Source organism: Halichoerus grypus, chromosome 8 (genome assembly GCF_964656455.1).
Source record: "Halichoerus grypus chromosome 8, mHalGry1.hap1.1, whole genome shotgun sequence".
Classification (NCBI taxonomy): Eukaryota; Metazoa; Chordata; class Mammalia; order Carnivora; family Phocidae; genus Halichoerus; species Halichoerus grypus.
Window position 1 is genome coordinate 88,701,214 of NC_135719.1, and position 19,338 is coordinate 88,720,551.

General features: G+C 36.5%; 1 protein-coding gene across 8 annotated transcripts in view; it reads left to right on the forward strand.

Annotated features, from left to right (window-relative positions):
• Positions 1-19,338, forward strand: part of NUBPL (NUBP iron-sulfur cluster assembly factor, mitochondrial) — a 215,709-nt gene that overhangs the window by 159,422 nt on the left and 36,949 nt on the right. For all 8 annotated transcript variants that reach the window (XM_078053541.1, XM_036123228.2, XM_036123233.2 and 5 more), the window contains exon 7: positions 10,039-10,132. In XM_078053541.1, the coding sequence (XP_077909667.1) occupies positions 10,039-10,132 (94 nt within the window). The remainder of the gene's footprint in view (positions 1-10,038; positions 10,133-19,338) is intronic.

The following is a 19,338-nucleotide window of genomic DNA, read 5'->3' on the forward strand; positions in this document are numbered from 1 at the left end:
GAGAGGGGCAGATGGAGGGGGAGAGAGAGAGAGAGAGAAGCAGACTCGCTGCTGAGCAGGGAGCCTGATGATGCAGGGGCTTGATCCCAGGACCTTGGGATCATAACCTGAGCCAAAGACAGACGCTTAACTGACTGAGCTACCCAGGTGCCCTGGACATATTCTTTAAAAAAAAATTTTTTTTTTAGTATAGTTGGCATGCAATGTTACATTACTTTCAGGTGTACAACAAAGTGATTCAGCAAGCTTTTACATTATGCTATGTTCACAAGTGTTAACTGTCCCTATGCATCATATTACTTATTATTGACTATATTCCTTATGCTGTGCCTTTTATTTCCATGACTTATTTATTCCATAACTGGAAGTCTGTATCTCCCACTCTCCTTTACCTCTTTTGCTCAGCCCCCTACCCTCCTCCCCTCTGGCAATCATTTGTTCTCTGTATTTATAGGTCTGATTCTGTTTTGTTTTTTTTTTATTCATTTGTTTTGTTTTTATATTTTATATTTAATTTTGTTTTTGTTTTTGGATTCCACATATGAGTGAAATCATATGGTATTTGTTATTCTCAGTCTGACTCATTTCACTTAGCATAATACCTTCTAGGCCTATCCATGTTGTCTCAGATGGCAAGATCTCTCTCTTTTTTTTTTTTCTGGCTGCATAATATTGCATTCCATACCACATCTTATCTGTTTGTCTGTCAGTGGATAGGAAAGATTCTTAAGTGACAATTTTCTTCCATCCTTTTATTGATCCAAAATTTGTATTTGAGTATGTGGTAAGCATTGGAATGATTTGAGCTTTCTTTTGTTGGCTGAATTTATATATATTGCTGTCATGAGTGTTTGTAGAAAGATGTTTTATATTATTTAGAAAGTTAGATTAGACTTCTCAACCTTTAAGGGTTTGTGATTGAATTCCTTCCCATTCCTCACCTCAGTGGCAGTCCCTTCAACAACTTTTCAGGATTGTATTGATCTTGTAAATTATGACATTTTATATAGATATAACACATTAATTTCTAGATGAGCTAGGATGAGGTATTTTAGGATGACAGAGTAGATTGTAGTTCGATACAAATTTAAATATAAGTTCTTTGAAAAATTCAGCTTAATTTTCCAAAAGCTATTTTGGAAAATATGATCACTCTATGAGATTTATTCAGTATACCAAGTAACTTTTAGTTTTTTGTTTTTATATGAAGTACCCTCTTTTTGGGAAAAAAAAGGAGCTTGTTTTGTTATTTTGGTGCTTTTGGATAAAAATAGCTTTTATTCACTTTTCCCTGTAAAATTCCTCACAAATATTTTTCCAAATGAAATATGTAAGATCATAGTCACGTTTTTGTTTTTTAAGTAGTTGGAAGGAAACTTAGTGATCGTCTTATGTAAAACTTTATTTTACAGTTGAGAAAACTGAGGTCCAGTGAGGTTAATTCTGTGACCCACGGCTATATAGCTAATTAGTGACAAAAATGATAGGAATTTAGATATGCCAATTATCAAACTAAAACCCTTCTATTTGGGATGAATAGGTATCTGGATTCTTGTCTGTACTCAGCTAGATTTATAGTCTAGATATTTATCAAACACCTATTCCAGTGCTGTTTTTATATTTAAAAAAACATTGTAATAATTTATGAACCAAAATTTAAAATCCAAAAGCTGCATTATAGTAGCTCACACTTAAAATATAACAGCATATGGAACTACAGTTTCTCACAGTTGGTTTCCTACTTGATATGATTTAGATCTTTAAATTTTTAGAATACAGTCTGAGCCAGTTTCAAAAATATTATGTTCAAAAGCTGTAGGTATTTAAAAAATCTATATTTATTTTCTCTTCTTAGTCTCTATAAGTTATTTATTTTAATTTAAACAATTACTCCACATAATTCTTTTGTATAAACCATTGGTAGAATTATGGCTATTGATTTAAAACAAAACCAGAATTTAGTAGTAGATTATTGAAAGCTAAAATATTCTTTGACAGCTCAAAGTCAGGAAATTTATAGTTAACATTTCCATGGTTACTAGACCCTTGCTCTGTAATATAAAAGACTTTTAAAGGATCATGTAAGGAAAGAATACGACCTTTGACATACCATTAAAAAAATCTCAGAAGTGGGGCGCCTAGGTGGCTCAGTCGGTTAAGCCACGGCTCAGGTCATGATCCCAGGGTCCTAGGATCGAGCCCCGTATCGGGCTCCCTGCTCGGCGGAGAGCCTGCTTCTCCCTCTCCCTCTGTCTGCCGCCTGCCTACTTACGCTGTCTCTCTATCTCTGTTAAATAAATAAATAAATAAATAAAAATCTTAAAAAAAAAACAACTCAGAAGTAAAAGAAACATTATAATTAACCAGAAAAGGAAAAAAATAAAGGAAGTGAATGAATTCTTCTATTTCTTACTTATATTATCTAAGTAAATAATTTTCTCTTGGTCTGTAGACCCTGTTTTATATATCTGTATTATTTTACACTGAAAAAGTGATACAGAAAAGCTCATATGTTCTTGTGGTAGTGAGGTTTGCTAGCAGAACTCTTCAGGGCCTTGGAGAATAGTGATGCTGCACCCCATTCTGTGGGAAACTGGCAACAGACTAGGATTTATATCACTGCTCCACCACTTACCAACAGCTTGACCTTGGGCAACTTTCTTAACTTCTCTAGTCCTCAGTATTTTCATCTGTAAAATAGTGATCATAACGCCTGGTTTACAATGTTTTGTAATGATGTATGTAAAAAGTGTTTAGTGCCTGTCTTATAATAATCTCTCACTAACAGTTCTTTTCCTTCTGCTCTCCTTTACCTGTTACCTGTAAACCCACTCTCCACCTCTTCTCTCTTCACTAGTCCAATTCCACGTGATGGTCTAAGGCTATAAAGTAGGACTTCAGATGGCAAGTAACTGAACTAAATAAACACAACTAGGACTGCTCTTCACATCATTCCTGGCTTGTGCATTGGGTAGGCTGCTCTTCTGGAGCAAGTGTCCCTCAAGTTCTGTTAAATCCTTAATAACATCAGAACCCCTGCACAATGACTATGGATTCTCTTAGTGAGGCCCCATGCAGCTTTTATGGCAGCTACAGTCCTACTCCTTCAGGACCTTGAATTCTCTCCAATACTATGATTTTTTCTAAGGATATTCTTTCAAAGAATATTATAGTTTTATAGTTTTCCATATTAAAGAAAGTACTACATGTCTAAATATATTTTATAAACTATCCCAAATTAGGTTAATAAAGTGATTTATTACTCCTACTTAAAAAGAAATTCTGAGGTTCCAGCCTTTGGATATATAGGAAAAGTTTTAAATTTTTTTTAGCAATTTTTAAAAAATAAAATATCTTGATTCTCAGGTTTATAATATTTTAGGTTTTTTGGGGTACCAGGCCTGTCCTTCACTAACCTCTGCTCCTAGGTTATGAACATCTGTATGTATAAGCAGTTGGCCTACAGCAGGACTCTAGAGAACTTAAGAGAGATGTTCCCATAATGAACTAAAATACTCTCACTTTTGTGGTAACAAAAAGTTATGTTGTGAGGTTTTACTCTTTCAGCTGTAGTATGGATTTACATGGGCATCTGTGGAGTGGCCTGGGAATTGGATAATCTTTTAAACATTATTTCAGAAACTAGGTAGAGTTACCAAAGATTGACCCATATATCCACTTTTAGACAAGAAGTCCTCTGTGAATTGATGCTGTCTCCAGGAATTGAGGCTGTCTCCGGGTTGTCAGGGCTGGTCTGCCCTACACCTCTGCTAGAACAACTGAGAAAACGGGAGATGATGATAAAGGCAAAGATGAAGAGTAAAGTTTCTCTTCTCTTCACTCTCAGAACCTTACTGCTATCGCTTGGGTTGGTAGTACCTTTGGAGGGATTTATTCAGGTATCCCCCCCCACACACACACACATACACATACACCTTTTCCTATAGAAAGGAACATATTTGAAAATGGATTAGAGAACTTTATCATCTGAAAGATAAGAATATATTAGGGAAAACATTTATATCATTATAACTTGAATAATTTGTTCTCATTTTATAATTAGGTCAGCTGTCTCATCAAAACAATCTTCATGGTTAAGTTTATCATATTTTCTTTTATCTTTTCTTTCCACAATTCAGTAAGCCATCAACTCAAATAGAAATCTTTTGCTATTCAGATTTTTATTGTAGTATTTATATCTAAATAATTTCACTTTTGTAGTAATTTTCTTCTTGCAACCAAAATAAAATAGTGTATGATTTTATAAATAGGCCACTGGGCAGAGCAAAAAATATGGTCCAGATTTAAAGAGAGCCACTTTATGTTCTATTTTAGATTTATATTGTATATAAAAGGTGCCTCACATGGCAAAATTGTAATTTTAGTCGTATAAAATTGTAAAGGGCAACTTGACTCATAGAATCCCTCAGTGGATGTTGATGGAACACTGGGTAGGCATTATGGAGGAGACTGTATGTGGAGAGGGAGTCCAGAGATTAATAAAGGATAGACTCTTCCTTCAGGGAGCTTACATTGAAGTTGGGGGGATAGTTATATATAAAAAAATAAGTATGCTAGAATTTTTAGAACTTGAAGACCCATTAAAAACCTGGAAGTTAGTTGAATTGAAAATCCTGGAGCTTGGTAATTTGCCTGACAAATTAATTTGTCCATGGGCCTGAGACAAGGTTAGCCGCATCTCCTAGTACTGGCATGGTTTCATGTCTGGGATTCCAAGCAAAGCACAAGTACTGTTCTGTTTGCTATTTGGGTACGACTGTGCGTAACTAGAGTTGGAGAACCAGGAAATCAGAGACAGATGGAAGAACTTAGGCATAGGACAGAAGTAGCAACAGGTATATGGCCAGAATCAGACACAGGGACACCACCTTGAGATCTAGTAATTATGAGTCAAAGTAGGCATGAGTCAAAACCAACTCTTCAGTAAGTAATTAAGAGCAGACTGGAAGGAAAGAGGCAGTGTCTGGCCCAGCTCAACTTCCTTTAAGAATTGGCCTTATCACTTATGGAACAAGCACCATATAAATGGGCTGCCTGGACACAGCCCACTTTTAATTATTCAGTCTAGATTTTGTCCCATTTCTCCTGCTTTATGATTTCTCTATTTGTTCTTTAGTTACACCCTTTTCTTGCCCTTAGGAGTTTAATTCTTCTTGGCCACTACTTTGCCTCCAGGAGGCTATAGCTCTGCCTCTCTTTCTTGGCAATGATTTTCCTCCCTGATTCCACAGGGCCCAGGGTCTACCCCACTGATGTTATTTTCATCCGGCTCATATTGGCCTTGCTAGCAGACCTAAGATTTCTGGGACACTTCACCTTACTTTGGAGAAGCATATGTTGACCCTATGGTGCTTAAATGTGGCCTGTTTAGTGATGATGATGGAAACTGCTATCCTAGAGGCTGACTGTGGTAAACTGCTTGAGCCAGCTGGGAAGCCAAAAATGGAATGCATCTCTGGGCCCTTTCTTTTCACACTTATAGCTCAGCCTGCCTGCACTTGTGCTCCCAGTGTCCTCTAGAGCGAGGCCCGATTGTTGCGGCTTCAGTCAGCTTCTTAACAGAAGTGTCCATGGAAGAAAGTGGCCCATGTTCTTTTCTCATTTGTAGCATCACACTCTTCATAACTAATATCCTGAAAAAGATAAATTACTTTATCTGCCCAAATAGAAGATACACTTTTATCTCCTCAGAAAGGAGGGAATTGCCTTTATTCCAGTTTTTGAGTTACTTTCAGATCATCGGGCAGTATTTTGAACATAAAATATAAACTATTGTTTGGAGAAGGCCTATCAGCCTAAAATGACCCCAGTCAGTGCTAGTTGGGAATAGTTTCCCTTCATAAGGTTGACCCCCCAAAAAAAGAAATGAAAATGACTTAACACAGATTTAGTAATTATCTGGTGGCATAACTTTCAGGTGTTGGATATCTTAGTAAACAAAGTGAAAGAGCAATAAAAGAAAGGCAGTAATTTAAGTGGTGATGTTGTAACAATGCACAACTGCCTGTGTATCTACAGGACAGATGAAAAAACAATGTTCTAATGTTATTTAAATGGCTTTGGACAAAAGCTCAGTGGCTGCATTATATTTGGATACCAAAATCCTATTATCTCAAACCCTTTAGAGGTTGTATGTTATGGTGTAAAAGAGACATCTTTTACAGAGCCTCTCTCAGCTGACTCAGGTCTGAACTGTTACCCCTGATCTGTACCTCATCCTATCCTTCTGACCACGGGCATTGTTTTTGATCCTCCCATTATGCTGTTTATGTTTCCTTTCAGATTATTTTTTAAAGATTGTATTTATTCATTCATTCACTCATTTATTTATTTTAGAGAGAGAAAGAGAGTGCACATAAGCATGAGCAGGGGGAGGAGCAGAGGGGAAGGGAGAGGGAGGAGAAAGAATCTCGAGCAGACTCATTGCTGAGCCCCAATCCCATGACCCTGAAATCATGACCTGAGCCAAAACCAAGTGTCGGAAGCCTAACCAACTGAGCCACCCAGGCGCTTCCCACTTCAGATTTGATGCACATGTTTGACTCCCTAACCACATTGCTGAATTTGGCTATAGTGCCGCCTCTTTATCCATAGGGCATCTCTGAACTACCTTGGTAACTCTACTTCTAGACTGATTTACTCTGTCCTGATGGGATCCTTTTAGTCTGGAGCCTGAGAGGGTTTTACCAGAGGTGAGGTTACCATGAGGCTAATGAAGTTTAAATTCCAGGTTCCATGCTCACTTGGTTTCCTGTGGGATTCTGGGAGTTGTAGAATGTTCCAGGTGGAGAGAGGAAGCATTTCTATGTAAGCATTTATGTTACTCAAGAGATCTCAGAGAAAGGAACTTGAATCTCTACAGCTTCAGCATTTTAGGGTGATTTCTTGTCACATTCTAAATAAATATTTACTTTTGTACCAAATTGTGCCTTCATAATTTTGTGTTCTTATTCTTAGAAAGGATCACACAAACTGTATTATCTTCAGGCCACACAAAATCCCAGTGGGATCTGCCACTGGTTTTTACTAAATGAGGTACCTGGGTGTTTTGCTAGTACCTATTTACCTGCATTTAGTAACACACAACTTAGAAGAATAAACAAACTAAGTAGAATCTAGAGAATACCCAAATGACTCTAAAATCAATGCTTTGCTGACTCTTTTACAAGAGAACTGGAACTTGCTGGCAGCCAGTATATTGCAGTGTTAGTATTAGTGACTGCTGTAAGACTGGAATTCACATACTTACTTTAGTTCAAGTCGGCACGCCTTTGTGGATCGCCTTCTGTGTGTGATCAAGGTGCTGGGCCAGAATCATTTTTTAGTTTAAATGCAATTTAAGAGACATTTGAAATTGTCTTAACAGTGAAGTATTTTTAGTTCCTCGGAACTCTAATAGTAGTTCTCTTTAAAGAAATAAGAAATTGGAGCCACTGTGATAAATATGATTAAATGCCAGGGAACAACAATGATAAATTGTTGGCACCAATCGTTTGATGTTCTGTGAAACAAAGAGACTTGTCAGTCTGCCAGTGCTAAGAGTTTCAGTGCAGAGGATATAAAATGAAAAGTATCCTTAATCTTTTTTGTAAATAGTTTCATAGATGATGGCCCTGGCTAGGTTTGGGGTAACTATTTTTCAAACCAAAGAACCCTAAATTGAAAATGAACTGTTTTATGTTCATCATTTCATCATTGTTTTAAAATGTGTCATTCAATCAGTATCAAATGCTTGTGTTTGAGAAATATCATAAAATTCCTAAAAGACAAGTAAATATATAATGTCAGGTACTGATAAATGTTTTGAAGAAAAAGTCAGAGGAGAGAGATTGATGTTTGGGGTTGGGGGTGCTGTTTTAGAAATGCTGTACTGACTTCCTAGCTATTCCTCGAATTTGCCAAGCATATCCCCACTGGTTAGAACTTTTTTGCACTTACAGTTGCTTCTGCCCGGAAAGCTTTGTTTCCTTCAGTCTACTGCTTCAGTTATTTTCTGACTTCACTCAGTTTAAAGTAGTACCTTCCACCATTCTGTTCTTTTTCCCTACTGTACAAGCATATCTTTACCATTTGATTTTGGGAATCAAAGAGATTAAAAGAAATTCTTGGGGCACTTGGGTGGCTCAGTCAGTTAAGCATCTGCCCTCAGCTCAGGTCATGATCTCAGGGTCCTGGGATGGAGCCCCGTGTTGTCGGGTTCCCTGCTCAGCAGGGATTCTGCTTGTCCCTCTGCCCCTCCCCCTGCTCGTGCTCTCACTCTTTCTCAAATAAATAACGAAATCTTAAAAAAAAAGAAATTTTTTGATAAATCCTTTGCTGTCTGAACTCTTACTACTTGCTCTCAAATTCAGAAATTAAAGAGATTTTTAAAATATCTCTTGCTATTTGATCTGTATGTCTGAATTAGGAACCAAGTAATTTTGTATAGTAAAGGATACTTGTTTTCTTCATAGCACTTTATACCCTCTGATTTGTCTTTCTATCTGTTTGTCTGCCTGACTCCCTCACTCCTTCCACAGTGGCTGTGGAATGGCTGGGACTTTGTTTTGTCCACTGCTCTATCCCCATCACCTGGAACAGTGCCTGGTACCTAATCAATTCTCAATAAATATGAGTTAAATATGTGTGTTAATAGATGAATGAATTATTGCTCTCTAGCTATGTTGATCTTCTTTCACTTGCTTACATTTACTAACCTCTTTCCTTTGCAGAGGTTATTTCATTATGTGCTTAATATCTGTCTCCTTCTATATTATAAATTCTGTGTGGCTAGAGACCATGGTACCATTTACTTGTCAGTACCTAGCTAATGCCTAATATGTAGTAGGTACTGAAACATTCTATGGGGGAATGAATGAATGAATGATTAGGAGAAGTTCCTAGTAGGAACACCGTATCTAATCTAATGGAAGTTAAGGGAAGTGAATTTCAAGCTGGGATCTGAAAAATAAGGATGAATTAGCAGGTGAAGAAGACCAGGCAGAGTGTTCTGGAGCTTAAGCTCAGACTTTATCCTAAAAGCAATAGAAGAATTTTAAACAAAAAAGTGGCACTATCAGACTTGCATTTTAGATGGACCATTTTTCAGTGGTGTTAGGAATAGACTAGATGGGCAGTGTCAAAGCAGAGAGACTGGTTGGGAGGCTTTAGTGATAGATGGTTGTGGTCTCCATTGGGTTCTTGGCAATGGGCAAAGAGAGAAGTAGATACACTTGAGAGATTTTTAGAAGGCCGAATAAGTGATTGGGGCTAGTGAGGGAAAGGGAAGAGTTAAATATGATTCCAAGCTTCCACCTTAGGCAAATGAGAAGAACGTAGGGTATACAGTCTCAGTTGGAGGAGTCATCTAAGGAGAAAAGAGTCTGAGGAACCCTTAAGACCTATCTAAATTGAGCCTGAGCCTTAAGAACTTGGTAATATAGCTGAATTTTCTAGGTATAGATACTGAGATGCCTGGAAAGAAATAATCAAAATAATCAAAATGTTAATAGCATTGGAAGTCTAGTTATGTTTCTAAATTTTTCTTAATAAGCTTTGGTTATCATTATTGGTGTGTTTTATGAGGAAAAGTAATAAACTTTTAAAAATTATATTAGGATCTGCCATAGGAAATGCTGTACCAAAAAAACCCAAGGACACAAAGCTAAGGCCTTCCTAGGCTATTCCCAATGAAAATAAAGTATTGTTCTGAATAGAAGCCCACTGTGGAATGGGTTCACCTTTAGCGTGTGTGTGTGTGTGTGTGTGTGTGTGTGTGTGTGTGTGTGTTGGGGGTTGGGGCAAGAGAGGAATGGTCATTCAGAAATTTAACCTTTTCATTCAAAGAAGGTCTGCTGGAGCCAGAAAGTGTCTCTTATTTATTCACTTATCCTTAGTCTTCAGCACAGTCCCTGACAGTAACGGCTTAAGTGAAAGCTATTATTTTAGATTTTGTTATTAATATATTTATTTTTATTTATATCACTATTCACTGTAATTGTTATACAATGATGTTATTTGTGTCATCTTGGTTTGTAGGTAGATTGGGGCCAACTCGACTATTTAGTTGTTGACATGCCACCAGGAACTGGAGATGTGCAATTATCAGTCTCACAGAATATTCCCATTTCAGGTAATCTTAAACTTTAAAGTGATTTGTGCTGTCTTTGTTGTTTTGCTATTGCCATATAGAAAAACAAACTCTATGACAGGCAAACATTTTTATGTCTTCAAAACAGTTATTTATAAATTTTTATTTAGAGATCAGATTTATAAATTAAAATTTTCAAAATATTACCAGACTGAGTGTGTTTACAAAAACATAAAGACATTTTGAAAAAGTGGTGATATAAATCTGTGTTCTAGAAAAACAATAACACTTTATTGTTTAGGTAGAACATGGCTGTTTGGTTCACAGTCACCCGCAGTGACAGCATAGTGCCCGCTACATGGCAGGCACTCAGTAAATATTTATTCAGTAAATACTGAATATAAGTAAATATTAGGAAAATTTGGCTTTTTGGTAAATATGAGTATGGGAAAATTTTATATTCAGCTGATTATTTAATGTTAACCTTAAGAGGGCAATAAACATATGAGCTTCCATCAACTACCCAATACTTCATTATGGTAGTAGATATCTTTTCTGTGATACAGAATATAAATATCAGTAGTTAGCTTTTGTGTTGAATCTGTTTCCAAGGATTTTCCTAAATTCCAGTGGAGAAATAATTGTAAATCTCGCTTATATATAAGGACTTTGGGAAAATAATGGAATTTTTTTTTAAAAGATTTTATTTATTTATTTGACAGAGAGAGAGGCAGTGAGAGAGGGAACACAAGCAGGGGGAGTGGGAGAGGGAGAAGCAGGCTTCCCGCTGAGCAGGGAGTCCGATGTGGGGCTCGATCCCAGGACCCTGGGATCATGACCTGAGCCGAAGGCAGACGCTTAACGACTGAGCCACCCAGGCGCCCCAATAATGGAATTTTAAAATGTCATTACAAATCAGTTATCTATTGGTAATAAAAAACTAAGAAATATTACTGACATTTAATCATCAAAAGGTTTAGAATCTAGATTTTTGATAAGTTATACACATTGATTGGAAATATCAATATAGCATCATGAAAATGAATTTTTTTTGAGGCTGCCCCAAAGGGCAGTAACATGAATATTTTAGATATTTAAATATATTTGTTACCCTATTTGAGTTTGGGACTTTTTCTTTGGTGAAGCAAGCTAGAAGGTATGAGATGGGAGTAAATTGAAATGACATAGGAAAGTAGTTGAATACATCTTTTTTGTAATCAGTGTACTAGATAGTCTGCTTTTGGTTTTTTTAAGTAGTTTTCAGACTTGTGTATCTCTGAATCCTAAGAATACTCACTAAAAGTTTATTGAATAAAATGTGCTCCTGGCACCTTGAAATGCCTGTTGCAGACTTCTAAAATGCTTACATTATTTATGTGTATAATATATTGATAGAATTGGGCTAAATTATCATCTGTTCCCTGAATTGTGACTTGGTACGTTGAAAAAGTTAAATTTAGGGGCGCCTGGGTGGCTCAGTCAGTTAAGCGTCTGCCTTCGGCTCAGGTCATGATCTCAGGGTCCTGGGATTGAGCTCCGCATCGGGCTCCCTGCTCTGCAGGAAGCCTGTTTCTCCCTCTGCCCCTCACCCTGCTGTGTTCCCTCTCTCGCTGTCTCTCTCTCTCTGTCAATTAAATAAATGAATAAAATCTTTAAAAAAAAAAAAAGAAAAGAAAAAGTTAAATTTACTTCACACAGATAAACTAATAGCCCCAAGCAATTTACCTTTGTTTACTCAGATAACAGTCCCTCTATTTGGGTAGGATTTATGATTATATCACCCTGTTTTTATTTGTGCTTATACTCTAAAACCAACAATGTGTAGATTGAGGTTAAGATTTGCTTCTTTCTTATATGCTAAAATTTAACCAGTAATATTTCTTTATTCCTTTCTTTTGATGAAGAGTCTGCCCTGTAATAAATAGTCATTAATATCATATGATAATAAAAAGCAGTATTTTTTTGTTGTAGTAGTGGTAAAACATAACAGTTCAGTAGTATTGAGTACATTCATATTGTTGTGCAGCCGTCACCACCATCCAACTCCAGAACTTTCTCATCTTCCCAAACTGAAACTCTGTATCTGTTAAACAATAACTCTTCATTTCCTCTTCTCCCTAAATCCTGATAACCGCCATTCTTTCAGAAACAGTATTTTTTATGTTAAGATGAGGAAATGAGGAATGAGAAAAATATATGAGGAAAATATATTTTAAAGGATAGATAAATTTTGTATATTCAATATTAACTTTATGCTTCAATAATAAAATTTTAGATCAACAAATATTTATCCATATAAAGATAGATGCTAAGCACTATAGAAGATCCAGGAGTAATTAAGTCACAGGTATTTTCCCTAGACCAGAGTTCTATGATACTCAGAACTTTTTTGAGATTGATTAATATATGAGTTCTCCCCAGGAAGATGTATTTGTATCTACAGAAATACTATTTTAATGTGTCTTTTCAGGAAGTCCACAGTTCTTAGGTTAGAAGCCCCAGCTCTAGAAGATAGAACAAGGGGAAGGGCGGGTGGGGGTGGGGGGCAAGCGGCTGCTAAGAAAAGAAGTACAATTCAGTGTGAAAAGTGCGATATGAGAAATCTAAACCCCATGGTATCAGGGCTCTCACAGGACAAAGAGATCATGGATTTGAGGGGAATTATAAAACATTGATGGAGATGAGCTTTAAAGAGTAAATATGAGGGGTTGCCTGGGTGGTTCAGTCGATTAAGTGTCTGACTCTTGATTGCAGCTCAGGTCATGATCGCAGATTCTCTCTCCTCTCTCCCTCTGCCCCGCCCCCGTGTGCTCTCTCTTGGTTTCTAAAAAAAAAAAGATTAAATATGATACGTTGTAGAGCATTCAGGATAGCACCATACCTTGTTTGCTTTGCTTTTTCTCAGCCTAAGGGGAAGAAATCAGAAAATGAAACTTCAGGTGTTCATAATTCTATTATAGAAACATAACATATATTTTACTTCCCATTAAAAAAAAAAATTGATGCATTAAAAAAAAAATAGGGCCAGGTACTAAAGATGCTTTTGAAAATTCATAAACTTAGTGATTTCTGGACTATGGAAGTAAAATTATTATTTATTAGTATTTTCTAAATTTTCTTTAATGAGCATGTATATATTTATCATTTTAAAAAGTAAATGGAAAGCACTAATTTTTTAAGGACAGATTTCTGTATAAGTTGGTACCATGATAATTGCCCATTATTAATAAACTGCCATTTAAGGACAGTCTTTCATATATTAATTTTTATACTTAATTATCACAGGTATTATCCTTATTTTCTTAGATCTTTGAAGAGTTAAGCAACTTTCCCAAGGTCACACAGTTACAGTAGTTCATAGCTGAGGCTCATATCAGTTCTGATTGTGTTTAAAGCTCATGCTCTCAACCTGTACATAAAGCTGTTCTAATATAAAGCCCAACACCATTTGACTCACTGATTTTCTGAGTTTAGTTCTAGTCCATTCAAATCCATTAGGTTGAAATTAGCCTAATTACTCCCGATAAAAATAAATTTGTTCATGAATATGCCTAAACCTGTGCACCCCTATATGATAAGTATCCAACCAACAGTCTGTATTAATGTTTACTATGTTCAGTTTTGTTTCTGTTTTGATTCCTGAGAGATTGCTTTGGGCTTCTTTAACTCATATATTCCAAGGAAGGTCTGGAGATAGTCTAGAAGCAGTCTCCTTTGACCTTTAGGAGTAGAGCCCCAAATGATTCTTGGAAAGACCAATATCATCTTTGGGCTGATCATACTGGTCTTGGACAGTTGGCAAGTTTCTAGGAACACTGGCTTTCAGTATAGAATTGCAACTATCAGTGTTAGTACATTCATACTGTGGGTCATTATGTCAATATTAAAATTAACAGCAATGAAAAGACTAGATTTTTAGCACTGAACATCTGTTAATTTTATACTTAGAAAAAAAATCCAGCAATAAAAATATCCTACCAAAATGATGTGTGTAGGGTAGGAGGGAGATACATGTGATTGTGTGTGTGTGTGTTTATGCGTGCGTGTGTGTTAAAGGCTTAGTTCCTGAGGTTTGGGCTATCTCCCAGGAAGGGTGCCAACGAAGGAGTGGCTGAACTGGTTTGAATCATGGCTTTCATCAATTTATATTATCTGGAACAGCCTATCAGATCCATATCATTCTTTCTAGGCCTAAATGAATTATCTCTTCTCTAATTATGAACCCAATTTTCCTTTCCTCTTATCATTGACTTTAGAACTCTTTTAAGATACTCTGTGTTCTACCTTTTCTTATGTTCCATATTCCATAAACCATATAAGCTTTTTAGACTCCCATTTGAGCCCCCCCTGTGATTTGACTTCCCTCTCCTTCCTCCTAAACTCCTTCACATAACCTGGGAGTCCCCTCTCAAAACCCTTAGGTACTTACTGCCCCCTCTATTCTCTCTTTACTTCCCAAAGTTTCTGTCTTTATATACATTTGACCCTCACTTAGACTATCTTTCTTCTCTAATCAGTGGGTACCCAAATCCTGCATACCCTTTATTTCAAATGTCTACTCCCTGTCATCTTCCTCAAATCCCTACTTGGGAATAATTTCTTCATCTTTGGAATTCACGTAGCATTTCATTTAGACCAGTCCTATAGCACTTCTAATGTTCTCCATTTATAGCCTGCAAAACTGTTTTCTTCAGACTGTTACTCCCTGGAGGGCTAAGGATTTGTTTAATTCATCCTTGTATTTCTCACAGTGCCAAACTCCGTGCCTTCCTGTAACCACTCAGGAAATGTTGAATCAGTGAATGAGTGTTTTATCTGTGTGCCTGTATTATCATCTCAACTGGGATGTAAGCTACTTGAATGCAGAACTTTTTCCTATTCATCATAGTATTTCTTAGAGTACCTTGGACAGTGGCTTCTGAATTAATATTGATTGAATAAATAACAAAGCTAGTTGACTAGTTATCACCTTTTATATAAACAGATTTGTGCCTCCTTATCTTTCTTACCATCCTGCTAGCTCAGTCTTGTGATCTCCTCCACCCCAACTGCTTTTACCCAGGTGGTTTTTCTGTATAAGTTTAAAAAGGCATTTATTAAAAACAGGCATTTTATTTCACTCTTTGAGAGAAAAATACTTTCATCTTAGGGCTTTATTTATGCTGTCCTTTTTCCTGTCCTATATATAATGTCCTTGTGGCTAGATGATACCTTTTAATATTAATTTTGTTTTGGTGTCTGGGAAATAATGTGCATGTGGACACTTGCTATTTGGTTACATACAGGCTCTGTACCAAATTAGTAGGGAGAATCACTAGCATTGCTCCATTGTAAGACAGTAATAAATTCTCTCATTTACTTGCAGGGATGCTTAGCAAGGTGCTAACTGCCTCTCTGACTATTTATCCTTACCTGTGGAATACCTGCCTACCCCACAGATCTATAAGGATCAAATAAGATAATGTAAAAGTTCCATCTAAATGTATTACATTTTTTTAGAAACTACTTTGAGTTTTTTGGTGGGGGTGGTGGTGAGATGTTGTCAATTAGAAAGAGCCTTTATATCAACTTTGCATATCTCCAAGCCATGTTGAGAATGAAATGAAATGTTTTATATTTGGAAAGGGACATCCTTTTGGAAAATTTATGGAGGCAGACCTGTATAAGCAAAAAGTTCCTTTTACTGAATGCAAATTAGCAACTGTTTATATGCGTTCCATTTTTTGTTGTTGTTGTTGTTCCTTTGAATGGATGACAAGCTCATTATAAGAAGAAACTTTAAAGAAAAAAAAAATTGTCCTTTGTGTTAAAAGTGTTGTGTACCAACAACAGTAATAAATATGTTGACAGCAGTATTAGTGACTAATGATTTAAATTTGAGCATACATGGGCTATTGAATCATTATATGCTACAAATACCTAGTAGTTGTAGTAATTGCTAGACGGAAAAGAGACAGGATAAAGGATGGGAAATAACCAATTATAGTCTTTGGATTTCTCTTGTTGAGCTTGTCAAGGGACAAAGGCAGAGTTGTCACTGCTGGTTTTATTTTTTTACTCCCTCCCCTTTTTTCCCCAAGTGATTCAGTGTGCTGGGTTTTTGCTTGTTGTTTGTTAAGCTTTTAAATTACTTGTTGCCATATACTGAGTTGGGTAGATTCCAGGGTTGACTTCTGGGTTTTTTAAGACATACTGATGAGCCCTTGGGATTTTCGAACACTTATCTGCTCTTCCATAATAGAAGAGGATTAATATCTCTTTGAGGAACATTATAAGTACCTCGGATATTTTGAAAATATAGGCACTGTGGTGGTATTTGAATTCTAATAGATGTTACCTAAATTTTTTCTTTCCTCCTTTGCTTTAACTGAGGTTCTCTACATGACTATATAAAGACTATCTGAATTTGATTTTAAGTCTTGGAATTAAGTGAAGAGTTGATACTTCACATGGAATATGTGAAGCATGTTTTCTTTTTCAAGAGACTGGAGAGTTTTAGTAAGTTATTTGTATTCAGATGCTGTATTAGTCAGGGTCCTGGCGGGAAACAGATGACATACCTTAAAAGGAATTAACAGAATGAAGTTAATGAAGGGAATGGTAATAGAGGTGTGGGCAGCATTAAGGAAACCAGCAAGAGAGGGCGAAGTACCCAGAGACTAGTGACAGTAGGAAGTTATTACTGTCCCTTCTGCTTAACGGGGCCTGGGAATGAACTGTGTCAGTAGAACCTGGCGACTGCTAGAGCCATGGAAGAGGGTCTGCCTGTTGGGAGCTGCGGCCACAGAGGAACTTAGCCAAGGCCAGAACTGCTGCAAGGCAGGGAATGAGTGGTGTATGAGGTACGTAATAATACTGCAGCCTCTTTTTCCTCTCAGGGTCTCATATCCTGCAGGTACCTCCTACTGGCAGATCCCCATTGGAAGCCAGAGGGTGAGAAAACTCAAGTGGTACAGTCCACAGAGGTCAGCTACCCAGGCACTGAGCAGGGCAGAGAGGGGTGGAGAATGAGGCAGAGCTGGGTGGGTGGGGGGGAAGGCAGTCAAGTGCAGCAAGTGGAAAATAACTAGAACAGCTTCTCTTTTTCTTCTGGTCCTCATTATAATTGTGAATTAGTGGCTTGCAGTAGATGAGAGACAAAGCAAAGATTTGTGGGTAACACAGATACCAGTAGTGCAAAGTAGTGAAAATCCGTACTATCACAAGGCACAATTTTACTGTCATCAAGTTTATGAACAGAACATTTATTTGTAGATAAGCAGTGACATAAGTACATTTTGTATAGTGGGGAGTAATGGATAGAAGAATTTATTTTGATAGGATAGAGTTATGAAAAAAAAGTTGCCCTTTATTAAGTAAAAATCGATGTGGGAGTGAAACTTTTGGAAACGGTTTTTGTAATAGAAGGGACAAAGATTGAACACTTGAGAGGGGAGCCATCATGGTCCTTTCTTTGTTCTCTTTTTCTTTCAGGGAAGGGCACAAGTGGAACAGAAAGCAGCCAGATAGTCCTAGTGTGGGTCCTGCTTTGATTACTTTCTCCTAGAGAGGGAGTTACTGTGTATGGCAGAGTAGTCAGCTAGATGATATGCTAAATATCCATGGGCTCAAGAGTAGTTGCACTAGCAGACTGGCATTACGTTACAAAAATGAGATGATGCCCTTTCTTCCTGTCTATGACCCTTTCTGTCTGGACCCTATGGATAGAAGGAAAGCCAGAGGCCTTTCTGCCTCTCATTCATTTAAATGAGATGAGGTAGGAATTTTAAATTAAGCCACCTTAATATTTCAGTCATTGTTTAAAATGGAAGTCATTTATTGCTTGTGAAAAGCATTGGGCCTATTGCTATAGTAACTGACCTCCTATTCATTCATCAAAGATACATGAGAAAAAGCTGTACAAGTCTACACTAGTGTTTTTCCCTCCATCAGCAGTTTGTTTGGCCTAATCAATGATCTCTTTTCAGGTAACACTCTGGTTGCTAATTTGGACAGTAGTTTTGATAATATGAAAACCTATTGGGTTTTAGAGGATTAGAAGCTTATTGTTGCTGTTGTTGAATAAGTGAATTACCTTAGGCCATCACTTGCAATAGTTTCCTTGTTATCTGGTATTTACTCTCTCAAAGCAAAAGGAACATAGTGGTTTCACTTAGGTAACCTCAATGAAGTCTTTAATTTTTTTTGAATAGCTATTTCTTTCCCTTCTTAGAATTGTTTTCAAATTTAAAAGAGTAATTCTTTAAAGATCCAGTACTGATCCTTTGGTAAACCATTAAACCCAAAGAAAAACGTTTGGCTATTTTGGGTTTTAGTGCTTTGTTTCCCTTATAGTTTTACAGTTTATAATGACCTCAAACTGTAAAGCTAGAAACATGCTGGTACTTTAAAAGTAGAAAACTTAGGTCATAGCTATTCCTAGTATTCAGAGATATTAAATCTTCATTTATGTTTTCAATTTACAGAATGGAACTTTGAAGGAGACAGTTTTGGACTTCTTCCATATGTACTGTGTTTCCATGCAAATACTAGGCAGAGTTATAATTAATGGGTATTTGTCAAGAATCGCATGATGTAGGAGAGAATTATTGTTTTATTTATCAAATTATAAAAATTCTTTTCAAAATAAATTTGTCCTTTTGTTATACAAATTTTAGCCAGGTGTTAAAGAACAGAAACTGTATTCTAGGGTTTTGTTGTTTAGGGGATTTCTGGTACTCAGTCTGATACTTCAGTCTTTGTTACATTAGGAATCAAATTATAAAATTAAATATAATGTCATTGGTTAATGAACAACAGTGTTTCCAATCTAAATTTTAAAGAAATAAGCTTTTGGGGCTCTTGTACTTGCGTTAACATATTTTATAGGTGGAAGTTATAACATACCAGTTAACAGTTCAAAGAAATAGCCTGAGAATTAACAAGTTCTGGACTATGACATGGAAAGACCCAGGATTTTAAAACTTTCCTCAAATGATTCTTATATTGTCTCCACCAACCTATCTGACATTTGAATTCCTTGATCATTTAGCTTGTGTTTGGTTGGGAAGCTTCTGAGGTAGTTCATTCAGTTTCATTGTTTAAGAATTTCTAGGCATTTCCTTCATGATTATACCTGACAGCTAAAATTCCTTAATGTCTTAAAGTTCAATGAATAGTATAATGGCCAGTGGGTAGTCAGGTTCATATTAAAAGCTACTTTTAAATTCATTAAGCATTTGTATGTGGAAAAAGTACAAGTCCCACAA